General features: G+C 45.3%; 1 protein-coding gene across 1 annotated transcript in view; it reads right to left on the bottom strand.

The window, feature by feature from the left end:
• DNAH17 (dynein axonemal heavy chain 17) overlaps positions 1–15,687 on the bottom strand; it is an 8,024,690-nt gene that overhangs the window by 1,873,336 nt on the left and 6,135,667 nt on the right. The window contains exon 59 of the mRNA XM_069655242.1: positions 10,674–10,891. Within this exon, the coding sequence (XP_069511343.1) occupies positions 10,674–10,891 (218 nt within the window). The remainder of the gene's footprint in view (positions 1–10,673; positions 10,892–15,687) is intronic.

The following is a 15,687-nucleotide window of genomic DNA, read 5'->3' as shown; positions in this document are numbered from 1 at the left end:
GGTAAGCCTCTGAGGAGGTCAGGCAGAGGTTCACTCTCCTCCTCCTCCTGAGCTGAAGCTAGAAGCAAAGCTTCTATGTCAGGTCTGGAGACATAAGCCTTTAAACGGTTGGTGTGAAAGACTCTGGGAGCCTACTTATGATTGCCTATGTCCAACAGATAGTTCACCTCTCCAAGTTTACCCACAACCTTGAAGGGTACTAGCCATTTGTCCCGCAAGGCCCTCTGCCTTATGGGGACCATAACAAGAACATGCTGGTCTTGAGTAAACTCAACCATGTTAGCCTTCTGGTCATGCCAATGGTTGACCAGAGCTTGACCAGCCCTCATGTTATCACTTGCCTCTGCCATCATGTGTGACATTCTCCTCCGGAGACCTATCACATAGTCAATCACTCTGACTGGCTTGGGGGTAGGTGCACTCTCCAACCCCTCCTAAATCAGGGCCAATGGACCTCTGACTGGATGGCCATAGAGAAGTTTGAAGGGACTAAACTAAAACCTACTCCCTCCTGAGGGACTTCTCTATATGCAAAGAGAAGGCATGGCAGTAGAAGGTCCCACTTTCTTCTAAGGGGTTCTTCTAAAGCACCTATCATGCTCTTCATAGTTCTATTAAACCTCTCTACCAGCCCATTGGATTGGTGGTGGTAGGAAGTTGAGAACTTGTAGGTGACTCCACAGGTTTTCTACATGGTTTGCATGTAGAGGGACATAAATGTGATCCCCTGTCGGATATCACCTCCTTAGGAAAACCTACTCTGGTAAAAATACCCAGTAGGGCCTTAGCCACAGCCGGAGCCGTAACAGTCCTCAAAGGTATGGCTTCAGGAAATCTAGTGGCATGGTCCACTACAACCAGGATAAACCTGTTGCCTGACGTTGTGGGAGGGTCAAGAGGACCAACAATGTCAATCCCAACCCTCTAAAAAAGATTTCCCACCACTGGGAGAGGCATTAAGGGGGCCACATTCTTGGATCCACTCTTGCCAGAGGTTTGGCAAGTGTGGCAGCTTCTGCAGAATTTGTCTACTTCTGTACCCATCTTAGGCCAGTAGAAGTACAGAGATAGCCTATCTTTGGTCTTCTTAAAACTTAAGTGACCAGCGAAAGGTACCTCATGGGCTAACTGCAGAAACTGAAGTTGGTTCGCTAGAGGTACTACAAGTCTTTTGTTGTCTCCAGGGGTTGACTCAGTTGGTTCACTGTAGAAGAGGCCATCGTCCCAGTGCAACCTATACTTCCCAGGCTCAGTACCAATGAGCTGAGAAACTGCATGTTGGCGAAGACCTTCCAAGGTAGGACACTCTCTTTGTCCTTTACTGAAATCTTCTCTGTTTGGTCCACCTTCTGCCAGTAAAGACTGCAGCTCAGGATGGTCAACAGGGTCAAGATCTCCTACCAAGGTAAGATCCTCTTCTAGATCTGATTCCTCAGTATCTAGTTTGACCATACATTGACCATACTCAGCCTCAGCTGGTGTGAGAGTCACAGGTGTGACTTTGGACAGTCTCGGAGATGTCCTTCTGGGCACAGGAGTGCTTGCTGTTTTCTTGCTGGCAGACTTAGGTTTCCCCTTGGTCTTTTCTTGCCCTGCAATGGCAGTAAGTAAATCCCGTGGACTTGGGGTGATAGCTTCCTCTATCATGTCCCCAGGAGAGCCTCTTAAGGTTCTCTCTCTTGCAGACCTTGTGAGCTCCTGCTTCCTTCTGCTGGGGGCCTTGGGGGTACTGGACACAACTCCAAGAGTTTTGAGGTCATTACCCAACAGGATCCTCCCAGGTACATTATTCTGTACACTTAAAGGTATTCTGACAGTCATGTCATTACACTGGATGAGAGCTGGTAACTGGGGAACCATTTGCACAGGGCCTCCAGCTAACTTGGTTAAGTGTTTGGGTGCCTTAACATCATCCTCCACTTTGAAAATACATTCATCAACCACAGTTATGCTGGCTCCAGTGTCTCTGATGGCAGGGGTCTCCTGACCATTCACAAGAACACTATCTTTATAATACTCTTTAGTATTATCTGGGATCGAGTTATAGACATCTAAGTTCTGTTGTTCCCAAAGACCCAAGGACACTAAAGTAAAACTAGCTGGGACTCTCATAGGCTCATCAGCTAGTAGCTGAAAGTTTCCTCTGGTCATAGGTACTTCATCCACCTGGCAGAAGGCTAAGGAGACAGTGTTGATCCCTGAAGGTTTACCCTTACACTTGGGATCTCCTTTCACATGGCCAGGCAATCCACAAATAAAGCATTTCCCAAATGCTCTCTGGAGTGGGGGTTTTCCCTGGCCTCCATCTGGTGTGGAACCAGGTGGTACACTAGTTTGACTCGGTTTACCTTATGGCTTACCCTGGTTATGTTTGGGCTCTTTTTTGGATTGGAATCGTTGGAAATCTCTTTGTTGTCCTTCTTTGGCTGCTTCTCCTCATGCTTCTTCTGAGTAGCCCTGTGGGCAACCCATAAATCAGCAGCCTTAGCTAGCTTCTCAGGATCTATATCCTTTGAATCAGCCAAGTGCTGTGTAAGCTCAGGAGAGCAGACATCAAAAATAGACTCTAACATTACAAGATTCCTCAAACCTTCATATGTGTTCACTTTGTAACCCTTAACCCAACCATCTACGTTTTTCAAACATTCACATACACGGGTAGCCGGATTCTAAACCTCTTAAGATACTGGGAAGGGGTCTTCCCAAACCTAGCTATTAATGCTAGTTTCACACACTCATAATCCTGTTTATCCTCCTCCCCCAACTCCATTACAGCATCACTTGCAAAAGGGGGGAGCCTAGAGAAAAGCCAAGGAATCAACTGATTCCCTGAGATACCTTGAATCCAATGATTGTACTCAAACATTGCTAACCAAACAAAAATATCAAGTTTAGTCTCATACATACCAATCATTTCCTTTGGCATACGAGGTCGCTTAGGGCTGGAAGACCTAGAAGACTCTGGGAGAGAAGCATTTTCTAGAGACAGTTTCTTCATTTCTAGTTCATGGTTCAGCTCCATTTCTCTGAGCCTTAACTCTTGATGTTTCATGGTAGTTTGTGCATCAATAAGTTTCACTTCCAATTCAAGTCTCATTTTCTCAAGTGCAATAAATTCAGGAGTAAGTGTAGGACCTGCGGTGGTCCCTGTGGACAGAGGTTGTGCATTCTGAGCAGACAAGGGAGTTGCAGGGTTTCCTAGCAAGGACTCATCTACTTCTTCACAATGAACACTCTCAGAATCAGAAACATCAAAATCCACATTTGCTGGAGGGGTAGGTCCTTCTGACCCACTCTCCAGACTTTTTCCCATTAACTTTGCAACCAGTTCAGATTTCTTTCCTTTACCAGAGATATTATTATCCCTACACATGGTTCTCAGAACCTCAGCAGTATAGAGTAAAAGACTCTTGTCAGTGTAGTTTTCCATATTTGACATGATTTCTTAGTTAAATAGAATTAGTGGTGTTAGCCTTGTGGTTAGCTGAAACCAAGCAATGGCAGCACTTTAAGTGTAATCACTCTACTTCCAAATCCCCACCGCTGTACACCAGTGTTAGACAGAATCCTGTACAGTGCCCTTAGGGACCACTACACACAATTAAGACTGCAGGTGACAATACAAGTTTTACCTTTTGTACAAGCCTGTACTACTAGGTCAGAGTGGTAGCAGTGGCGGAGCATCCAGGCTATCTCAAGAGTATATAAGCAGTAGCAGAGATTACACAAAGGGACCTCAATTACTGTGGCTCAACAAACACTGACTCAAGGTTTCAGGTAAAAAAATATAAGTACATTTATTTTTTAAACCATTCGTTATAAACACAACACTTCTATTAAACTCAAACAAAAACCACATGTTAAATATACCACAACTAACCAATTCACTATGTACAGTAAGTCTCAAGGTAAGTACCCTGTGTTTGAATGAACCAGTGTTACGAACAAAACACGTCACCGTGAATAGGATTGCAATCACTTTTTGACACTTCGGTCTACTAAATAAACGCGTATCCGTGACATGAAATGCTACCAGGGCAAAAACACACTTAGCACCTGAGATACCCAAAGGGAGTTGGAGGCAAAAATTACATGCAATATTTTGGTTAGGCAGGCAGAATCAAGAAACACTCAGAGACAGGAGTTCAAAAGTCAAAGGGCCGGAGCCAGGGTCGAAAGGCACCAGGGCCTGTTGCCGAAGATCACACAGTCAGACAGTTCACGATTCAACATAGCCAAAAGTACTTCGATATTGTCAATGTTCAGAAGCAAAAGTTATAACAAGGGGGGAAGACAAGGGCAAGTCTTGGAAAATGAAGAAAAGGGATTCACTCAGTTTCCTCAAGTAGAACACAATACCTTGTTCCAATGGGGTAGCTGGTGCCCTGGCAGTTGTTCCTGTTGGTTTCCCGCAGACCCACGATGCCTGGAGCTTCGTTGTGAAGGAGGAAGTCTGAAGGGGGTCTGCACCACACAGGGATGAAGCCAGCAGTAGCGACAAGGAATAAAAGGTGCACTCCTTAAAAACAGGAGAGGCTCTTCAGGTGGCTATCCGGACCACTACAGCAGTGTGCAGCGATTTCGACCAAGAAAGAGGATCATCTGGCTGTAGAAGGTGAGCTGGTTATCCCCACCAAGCTCAAGGGAAGAAGACTCCGGACTGGTTCTTCTCTAAATCATTGAAGGGAAGATAGCTCAGGACTGCATCGGGACGGGGTAGTTGCAGCAGCCGTCATTCTCTCCACTTCTCTTCGGTTCCTTGTAGTTCCAGTGGCGACTCTCTGACTTCTAGCCCAAGAGACCTGCCTTTTATGCGAAAAACCCCCATTCACACAGCCTGGCTGTCAATCACCCAGCAGGGGCGGTGTTTCCAGCCCGGACAACTACCCTGGCCAGTCATGACAAAGTGCGACTTGGGTTTCCTACGATACCCTGTTCAGTGGGTGACTACAACCCTCCCTCACATTCAGCCCACCTAGACACCCAGGCACCTTGAGGAGGGCTTCTGAGCAGAAGCCCGCCAAAAGACAGTGAACAAAGAAGGTGAACCTAGTTTTCCGCGCAAAGTAAAACAGAAGATGGACTTTAACAAAAAGAAATGGCGAATAAAGCCAACCGGAGCCAAACGAAAGACGATTTGGTCAAGCGGGTTTATGTTCGAGGCTAATATAAAAGCCAAGAACAGTACCACGTTTATCTAATATAATTGTGGTAGAAAAGTTAGGGTAGATACCATTGCCACCAGCCAAGTCTAAATGTTAAAAGATCAAAACAATGCTCTAGGAGGTACAGATAAAAAGGTATACGAATTAACGCTTTCCAGTACTCCATGGAAGATGGGGTTACTGGATCTGTGGTAGATTGACTAAGTAAAGTTAATGTTAACTTTACCCTTTTCTGGAGGATGGTAGTCACCTCAGAAATGGAGTTGAGGGACGTCTCAAAGACAACCCTGTGCCACAGCACTGAAGGTGCTGTGTGACACACAAAAAGAAGAGGGCTACTGAAGTGGTGTACTTCAGAGTCCACAATCACAAAAACAGGTAGAAACACATAGCAAAACACAGGTAAGAGTGGGGAAAAGCTCTCACTCTTACCAAGTGGAGAAAAAAATAGACTCCAGAAGTCCAGCAATGCTGCTGGGGGACTTAGTAGGTGAGGGAAATTAGCCATAGATGAGAATTCTCCCTAACAGTCAGCCACAGGACGGTTCCAGGGCATTTCCGAAAACGTTTTTTATGCTGGGCACCGAACAGACAGGAGGAATGGATGGTCCCTACACTCCCAATGGCCGTAGCACCTTCGCAGGGCTACTGAAGATCACAAGCAAGATAGGGCTACAGCAGAAGTTGGTTATCCTCCTTCAGTCAGTTTTCAGGTTTCTTTGTGGGTCTCACAGCTGGACAGATTCTCTGAAGAATGGGTGTAGGGGTCCTATTATTATCCTAAAAGCCAGTTAGGAGCTGAGCCTCCCACTAGCCAACAGCAGGACTAGCCCACATGCACACCACAGCTGTGGTCCAATCAGGACCACTGGCGGGAACAGTCATGCATTCCACTCAGACACACAGAAATCAGAATGTGGATTGGAGTCGACTGACCCAGCCCACATCCTGCCTGCAAACACACAGAGCCCTCCAAAAGCCCGCCAAAAGCTACTGCTTTCCCAGGCACTGGAAGTCCTTATAAGGATATTCCTAGCCTCTGAGGCCAGGAAGAAGGCTAAACAACAAGATGGAAAAAGAACAGGCGAAAGATCTCGTGGCACGGCCATGTTTGACCAGTTGACCAGTTAGTAGCCAAACGCTGTAAATATGGTAAAGCTAAAACGAAATTCCACAAAAACTGTGGGAAATAAAAGCTGTTGCCACCAGCCCATCAGCCCATCTTTTAAGCACATCTACAGTAACCAAAAATCCTCTGAGTGTTAGTCTAGGGCAAAACAAAAATGCACCCCATTGCATTGCAGTGTAAGCTGCTTTGTGCAATCATAAGAAAAGGTTGCCACAAGTGATACAAGAGTAACCACAAGTAGCAATATAGCCATAAGACTAATGGAAACAATGTTTCCCAGTACTGATAGCCTGAAGTACATATCAGTTTCCCCATAACATATGAACAAAGGCCAGTGCAGTGAAGCTTAAGGCTTCACTGTACTGTAAAAGGTACAGGTCAGATTAAAAAATAAAAGCAAAAAGTTTGGGGGTTCCATAAAGATGGAAGGAAGGTGCAGTAAAAAGAATGTTTCCCAACACACCCGATTACCTTTGTAGAGGAATCACTGATGGTCGAAGGTGACCTATGACGCCTCTTATTGACCTTCTTCAAAGAAGAAGACTAACAATGGCCTGATCAAGTTCTCGATCAAGACCGTTTTGATTTTTTGCATTGGGAAGAATCCCTTGAATCGTCAGTCTCTGACCTCTTCGAAGGTGACTTCGAAGGTTACCTCCCCACCACCAGTTTACGTGTATGCTCCCTGAGATCCTTCTCGGCCATCGCCTGACAGGAGCAACAGTCAGAGGTACAGTGCCTGGAACCCAAACACCACAGACATACGTGGTGGGGGTCGGTGATCAACATCTTTGACGCACAGTCTTGGCACTTCTTAAAGCCTGACTTGGGCGTTGTAGGAGTTGACAAAGAAGATATTTATCAAACAAAAATCACTATTTTCACTGAACCGCGTGGTAATTCTCTCGAAGCAATAGATTGGAAACACAGAACTGAAACCAACGGGCACTGCATGCGCTTCTTATACTGATGATGATGATGTCGACCGACGAACTGAGGCCCTCGAGGGACATCGACACAGAGACACTGCACACAGCACCCTTTGTCAAAAAATATTTTCCAAAGCAGCTGAAGCTGTAGAGATAATTATCATAAGATGAGGAATACGTGGGAGGACACAATCCATTCAAAGTGGTAGATGGAGCTCTCTCTTCTTTATGGGAGGGATGGATGGGCACTTGTCCAGAAACTCGATAGTGTGACCCAGTCGAATGATTTGAGCACCCATCTGTTAGTAGAGAGGTTTTCCTACTGATCGACAAATTGTGACAAACGGCCGCGCTTTGGGGTACTCAAGTGGGGACACAGGTCCTGGCGCTGGTCAGGCCTGCTTGGGGGGTTGGGGTCTGGAAGAAGATCTGCACCATTGCTGATTAACCCTGTACGTCTGCAAGCTTTCCCTGTGCGCTGGTGCGAGATGGTTGATGATAGGAGGGCTTGTAATCTTTGGAGGTCCTAGAGAAACGTCCTGTACTGGAACGAAAGGGCTGTCTTTACTGCTGCAGGGTACCTACAGAGCGTGCAGTATCAGTATCAGCCTTGATGGCCTGTAGAGTTTCATCCACTTTTTTTCCCAAACAGGTCCATTCCATCAAATGGCATATACACAAACTTGGATTGCACCTCAGGACGAAAATAGGTTGCCTTTAGCCAGCTCTGGTCCCCGTTTGGCGAAAACCGATTTCTGCCATGTCTAATATGACAGTAATGGTGTAGTCTGAAGCAGTTTCCCCTTCCTGCAAAAGTGCTAGGGCCTCATCTCTTTTAACATCAAGCCGAAATTACAAGATGGGACCCATCGCGGTTGTACCACGGGGAGGACTGCCAATGAGTTGGTCACTTTGATGGTAGTAGCAGCTGTGGAAATTACCCTTTTGACAAAAATGTCCAGCTGCTTGCCATCCTTGTCTGGGGGTACCATACATGGTGAAGAATGGTTGGCTGTTATCTTCGGAACAGCCGCTGATACCTCTGAGTCTGGGCAGGGCTGGTAAGAAGGCACTTAGGAGCTGTACCTGTCCCCTTATACTTCTTCTCCAAGCAATCCTTCTTTGGAGGAGCCGAGAAGGGATTTTTCATCACCAGATGGCCATCTTCCCAGATGCCGCCTAGCATAGGGATTACGACTATCGACTTCCTGGAGGTTTCACATCTTTCAAATAGGAAACCTTTTTCTGTTGTTCTTTGGGAACCAGGATGAATAGCTTAACAGCACGTGTTAAGAGTGCATGGAAAGAGCCTACTTCATCTGGAGGTGAGTCACATGAGGGCAGGTATGGTGTCTCACCATCAGCTGCGATTAAGTCGTTTTACTCATCTGTTTGAGTGTCTGTAGCCGTTTCTACGTTGTCAGCACCAGTATCAGTATCGGAGAGGGTAGTGACTGGAACTGAGAACTGAGGAACTGGCCGAGGTGGAACTAAATCCCCTCTTGAAGGTAATGCCGAAGGTCTCCTACTATGGGCTCCTTGAGGAGCCGGAGGAGGAAGACTACGTTGTGGCTCTGTGACCAAGATCTGCAAGGTTGATACAATATCGAGCAAAAGGTCCCTGGGTGCACCTGGTGGGCCCCAAGGGGTAGCAGGTATTGGAGTGGATGGAACTGCAGGCATTGGAGGAGGCTGAACTGGCAGACGTGGCATTGGCAGGATATGATCAGGCTGTTCACTGATTTCCTCATGGTCTGAGAATAAGGCCTCCAGAGGTTCTACTTCTGAGACCTGACCCTCTTGAAGAAATGTTGAAGGTGGTGCTGTAGCAGTCGACACAGAAGGCCCCAGGGTGAAGAGGGTCTTGGGTTTTATGGGCCTTTGCACAAAAGACAATGCTGGAGGCATTTCCTTGTACACACTAGGCACACTGGGAAACGTGGCCACCGCTGAAGTTTGTGCCTGGGAAGCCAATGGTGCTGACGATTTTCTAGGAGAAACCCTTGCCAATTTGGTAGAGACGGTAGTCATGTCCGTTGACACAGCAGCTGATGGGGCAGCCGTCAACGAGGAGGTGGATGATTCTGATGGTCTGGAACCGAAGGAGTCGTCGGCAAGGTTGTCGCTGGTAAGGTTTATGATGTTGATGATGACTTACGCCTGTGGCTCGTAGTCGGAATAGATGCAGACATCGACAGACAGCACTTCTCCAACAAGTGTGTCTTAGACAAAGGTGTTGCTGGAACCGTTGACTTGGTGTTCATAGTCGTAGACGAAGCAGTTGTGGATGGGGCTGTCAATGAAGTGGACAGTGGTATAGGCATTGACGGTGGAACAGTCGAAGTATGTGACTTGTGTTCCCCAGAAAAGGTTCTTCGTGTGATCTTGATCTCTAAGACACGGAAGTACGGTCGAAGGGTCTGATGATTCTGGTAGAGGAATGACTGTGGACCAAGGTGGAGTCAGAGGACTTGGCAGCCGCATCCAGCCACGTCACCTATCTGCAGTGACGGTCCGAGTTTTCGAAGAAAAAGACTGGTAGATAGAGCAATGGTCCATGTCGTGGTCCGGGTGCAGACAATATAAGCACTTGTCGTGGTGGTCATCCACATAAACATTTTTGAGGTGATACTTTGTATATCCCTAGAAAAGGCTCTTCTTCTTTGCATCCATCATCGCTGCAAATGAGAAGGGCCTCAAACTAGTTAAGAGGACTTCACATGGCGAAGAAGATCTGCTGATGGTCAGGACCTTCACCAGCATCAGGTCACTGTAGCCAGTAGTCACTAAAGTGACTGATGTTGAAGAAAAAGAATGAAAGATCTCTCAAAAATAGGATAAACACATCAATATTCCATGGAGTGAAACAACAAGGACTCCCAACATGTACATGTGCTGCAAAAATCTAAAAATGTCCACCAGGGATGGAGCTAAGGAGAACTAATGTCATTGGCTGGAGCAGCATCACCCAAAGTGGCAGCAATAGGCTATATTGGTGACAATCAGTTTTAAGCTTTAAAGCTAAACTGTTTTAATATTACAGATTGCCAGTCTGACAAAACGGAATATTCATGAGCATGTGAATCCATAAAAAATCCGATGCTGGAGAAAAACATTAAACGACAAGTGTTTCAAGGTGCGAAAAGGGTATATTTAGGCATCCTTTGATAACTGTTTTCTGTAACCTGGCTTTGATTTCCTGTTTTCATTTAAAAGAAAATTAATGCTGGAGTGCAGCTTCTAAGAACAGGTTTCGAACCCGTGTTGCTCAGCATTGTCTCACTTGCAAGCCAAGTGAGTTGCCTCTGAGTTATTCTGTATGTTTTAAAACCCTCCCTCCCCTTTTCATTTCGGCTGATGCGTTGGGTACAACCGCAAAGCAGCTACTTTTGAATGCATGCAACATTTTATGAACACTTTAAATCAATCACAATCAATGAATCAACTTACAGAAATGCCTTGAGACAGCTCTCGGGAATATGTTCCTTATCATAATTTATTAGTCCGTCCAAGAAGCCATCGACCTTGCCCATAAAAATTTTAGCAGCTTTCCAGCTTTTATCTTTTGGGACCTTGCCACCGGGAGCCATAAGAACCATGACAGCAGATGCAACATTAATCACAGCTTCTGGAGGGGAGCCAAAGGATTTCAGCTCTGTCAAATTGGTCTGTATGGAATAAAAAGTATGGTTTAATTGTATTCATTGGGGAGATAATACATTGTCAATGTTAAATCAGAAGCAGCAACAACTAAATAAATGATCAGTTTCAGATTTTTTATGTAGGTAGTTTCCATTAATCAAGTGCCCACCGGGGTTGGTGTGGGAGAGTAGCTAAACAGGGAAATACACATATGCCTAGCTTAAAAGCTATTGAAACAATACAGTGGTCAGAAATGAAACCCAACTGTTACCATCTCACCGGAAATTCTTCTATGGTAGATACAATTAGAACATAATTGCCCTGTATAAATATCCACAGTAAAAATATATATCTACACTGCAGTAAAGCCCATAGAACAAGAGCTGCTAAAGACTTGAGCTAGAATTCGCCTTTCTAAAGATGTTTAGCAATTATCCCATCGATGCTTGTGCTTAATGAGAATGTGAGAAACAGATGCTCTATGAATATAAAAGGATTTTGTTTGCCAAGAGCAGTTGTAACAGGGTTGGGTCCATTTAACTCACCATGACTCCACAGGAAACTAGACTATTTGTAATCTCAAGATGGAGAGAAATACTCAACTGTCTTGACAGACCACACAAAAGCATTAGGGCCGAATAGGCACCGAAAATTGATTGTCTTTCTCAATGACTTTGCGCTCCACATTATTTGAAATATAGGCCCACATTACAAGTATGGCGGACCAGAAAAAAGCAGGAATATTTATGATGTTTTTATTATTCTGTAAATTTGATTTTTTTTCTGTTCACTGTGAGACATTGTTACTTTTACTACTGTTACTTGTGTTTTTTGTGGAAATGAATTAAAAAAAAAGAAAAAAGTGCCAGTAACAATAGTTACTGGCACCTTTTCCGGATCGCCAAACTAGATGTCTGCTGGTAGGGGCCGTGAATTACAGGCAGTAGTTCTGGCCCCTACCAGCAGGCCTTTCACTGAAGCACCAGCACCTTTACTAATGGTGCTGGTGCTTGAGGCTTCCCATTCCTGTGGAGTATTGGACCGTTCCTCCGGCGCTTGGAATATCCCAGTAGCACTAGGATTTAAGGCATTTGAAACGCTAAAAGCGAGTCTGCCAGTAACCCAGTTAATGGCAGACTCATAATGAGGGCCTATATAGATTAAGCAATGAAAAGGAACATATATAAAGGAGTGGGATGGGTAGGTGGAAAAAACGGATAAAGTTCAAATTAGTTACCATAGGAACTAAGGTACTCTTAATCCTTGAGCCCATTCAGTCATGTTAAGGAGATAGCCATTATCAGCTGACAGCACCAGGAACATGTGCATGGAGACTTGATCATTGGAGTGTCCCCATACCAAGCCAATCACACCCCTCAAATCACTCGCACATCTACTTACCCTCCTTTAGGCAATCCCATTCCTCTATCTAAATGGAAATGACCAATATATGTGTATGGAGTACAGAGGCTGTTGAGAGACTCAGATGACTGAAGGAGATAAATGACGAGAGGCATCTGTCCTTGGTGGCACGGTAGACCTGGACTGCAATTTTACCTTCTCCTCTTGACACAATTACACTGGGCAAACTGCGTCCCCTTACTGTCCCCTATTTTCCTTAAGTACCAAAATGAGGACGTCCTAGTGGCCTACAGGTGATTCAATTGGCAGTATGGGCTCTACAAAAAAGGAGCATTGATACAGAAATTGGTTTTGACTATAGCAATTCACAGGTGAATTTTTAACTTTAAATGACGGTTGCCTTCTTGCCCTTAAAATGGTGGTCACTACAGAACTCTTGGGTATAAATTGGGGCAGTGCTCCAACTTCAGTGATTCAGCTCCTTGTTTCCTGCGCTCTTTTACTGGTGTATCGCACACAATGATTATTTTTTTATTATTGCTATTTTTTGTATTCTTCAGTTACTTTTCTTTCAGACATATCTCCTAACTACCTTACACATTGAGCTATTATCATGGGCGTAGGACATGAGGGGACAGAGGGGACAAATCCACCCCACAATTTTAAGTGGGGGGATATAATGTAATTCCCCCCCCAGAATTTGTTCCAACATGTAAAAAACGTCTGCAGGAAAACGTCTGCAGGCTGCAGATGTCATTCGCAAAGACGTCATTTAGGGGTCGCCAGAGGTTACAACTGCAACCTCTGAGGTCTCCCTTGCTACCCCTGTGGTCTCCATTGCTACCCCTAAAAACAAAATGGAAAACAAAGTGTCCTTTTTTTTTTCTTTTTTTTGTAATGCAAGCTCCTGGGCTGTGGCCAGCACCATGTGGCTCTTTACTTCTGGAGTGGCTGGCTTACTTGTTCAGGCCTCTAAAAAAAGAAGAAAAAAAAGAACAGGGGTGCCACAAGTCTCACACTTTCAGCACTGACCCTAAATGAGAAAGAATAGGAAAACCAAATAATGTGTCTTTCTGGAATTCTATACAATTGCTAGACTCATTAGAGGTTCATTTCAGGCACACTTCAGGGTGTGAGTCACTGCATTAGTCTGTTCTTAAACACCTCAACTCAGCCTTTCATCCTTCTGAGGTCGATAAATGAGTAGCAACGCAGGTGGGGTGATATTGGGTGTATATTTTTTCGATACAAAGTGCTTAAGCATAAGTGCTATATAATAACACATCATTATCATTTGGCCATGAACGTCTGCTTGCCTTTACAGTAATTTGGTAATATGAGTCTATACACACTGATCCTAACGATACATATGGCGATCCATTCTTGTATGAAATGTACATCACAATACAGTGATATTGTAAACATATTTTTCGTAGTGTACTTGATATGATATGGCATTTAGAACGCGCCTATACACAAGTGTTTCAAGGCGTGACGAGGCAAGGGAGGGGAACAAAGGGAGGAAGGACAACGATTCTACTAGGCCAGTTGTCATTCAGATCGTGCAAGTGCATGGGAAGGGACAGGGAGAGAGCAGTACAGTACATGAGAAGATGATAACAATACTAAATACAGCCAACAAGTGGCAATGGTAAGTGCATACATCAAGTGTCAAGGCTGGTACTTAGGAACAATGCTATGTGATGTCACTTCCTGTTTTGTCAAGGGGTGAATGTTTGGGTTCCATAACTTCACATGATATCACTTCAGGGTGGGGTCAAATGACATCACCACCTGTGATATCACCAGAGGTCAAGGGTCGTGTGATGTCGCTTCCATTACCCCAGGCATTTTGATGGAATTACATCCCTGGTCATGCGTGCAAAAGTACAAGCTAACTTCAGACTCTCTGCAGCAGCGTGCTAAAAGAAGAACTTCTGCTGCTTGTTCATGCATGCCCCACGCCTGTGCATTTGGAGCGTGCCCAGACTGGGGAACTTCATGTGCCCCTGCGCAGTGCACTGCTGTGCAGCTTCAGCTGCCAGAACGAAGGAGAAGCCAGGCAGCGACGCATGCTCCTCCTGAGAGGGACTGACTGACAGCGTGGCGTGTGTTAATTTCGAGGGAGACAGAGTGAGACTCTGACTGCGACTCGACCTCCTGAGACCTCAGCTATCGTACTTAAGGTAAGTCAAATGGCCCCCCTCTCCCAGGTGCAGTGCAGGCCTGCATAGAGAGGATTTATTAGGGAGAATGTGCCAACGTCATATTTATACAGTTTCTAAACACGTACAGCGCATTGCAAACTGATCAGGGAATCCAGGCCTCTTAATGTTTTATCATGAATTGAAAAACCTGAGGGTCGAACCCTCATTTTATTTAATGATAACAGGAAAAGACAGACTCCGCCCCATGCCTTGTGAAGGTTTCAAATTGCATGCAGGTGACCCAACAGCACACAAGTGCTAAATTGGGCTGTTCTGTGCATGCAATGTGCACTTTTAAACAATGAGCAAAATACATACGTCCCTGATGTGTTGCATGCACTGTTCAGGTTTCGCATTTCCCAATTGCACAACATAAATGATAAATCAACACCCAAGACCCCTGTGTTGCGCTACATGCTCACGAGTGCTTCGCAAACATATGCAACTTCAGAAAAAAAGCCCTCAGCTCAGAGGGATTCAATATTTACCGATTTTTACCCGCTGGTGGCAATCTTTGTAGGTTGCCGAAAGGCAAACTGGTTTGTGGTGACATACCTGGAGCACATGCACCGGAGCGCAATTCTGGGAAGGTCTCCATTGTTTGGAAAATTAAGCTATTTGTTTATGTTGAAGCTCATAATGAATGGGGTGCATTGTGCAGTGTGGTCTTCCCGATAATGAGTGCATTCTTGAGGACCCAAAAAGTGGATGTGAAATGCAAGTTGCCTCAGCCTGTACCCGGAACAAAGGGATGTGCTCACACGTCTGTGGATTAATTTGAAGCAGTTGAACCCCACTACGGTACTGTGGTGGCTGTGGCTGATGGGAGGTGTGCGTCGCAGGGAGCAGTTGGCCCAATTCAAGGGGGGAGTTTGTTTAGGCTCTGCAGAGCTTGAATTTGAATTTAGGAACCATAAGTCTAGTGTGAGGTCAGAGCACCACCACCGCCGCACCACCTGCGCTTTGTGGGAATTAAAAAGCCATGATAGGGAGATGACCGTTTGGAAATCGCGTTGACTACAAAGAATAGTCTGTATTACATGAATGCACAAATGAGAAATTACTTAGACCTGCACTGCAGGCTAATTTGTAAATACTACAAAGACCTGACCCCACAGCTCAACACCCCGTAAAAAAGTGCAGGCCAGTCACTTACATCGTGCTACTTACCTGGTGACAGTGACCCGAGACAGCAGTGTATGGCCTTGTTAGCGTGCCTCTTTCCCCCATGGACCTGCGTGCCAGTGCACATT

The sequence above is a fragment of the Ambystoma mexicanum genome, chromosome 3q, assembly GCF_040938575.1.
Source record: "Ambystoma mexicanum isolate Mex_15411 chromosome 3q, UKY_AmexF1_1, whole genome shotgun sequence".
Taxonomy (NCBI): Eukaryota; Metazoa; Chordata; class Amphibia; order Caudata; family Ambystomatidae; genus Ambystoma; species Ambystoma mexicanum.
The sequence above is the reverse complement of the archived record's forward strand: the minus strand, read 5'-3'. Positions and strand labels throughout refer to the sequence as shown.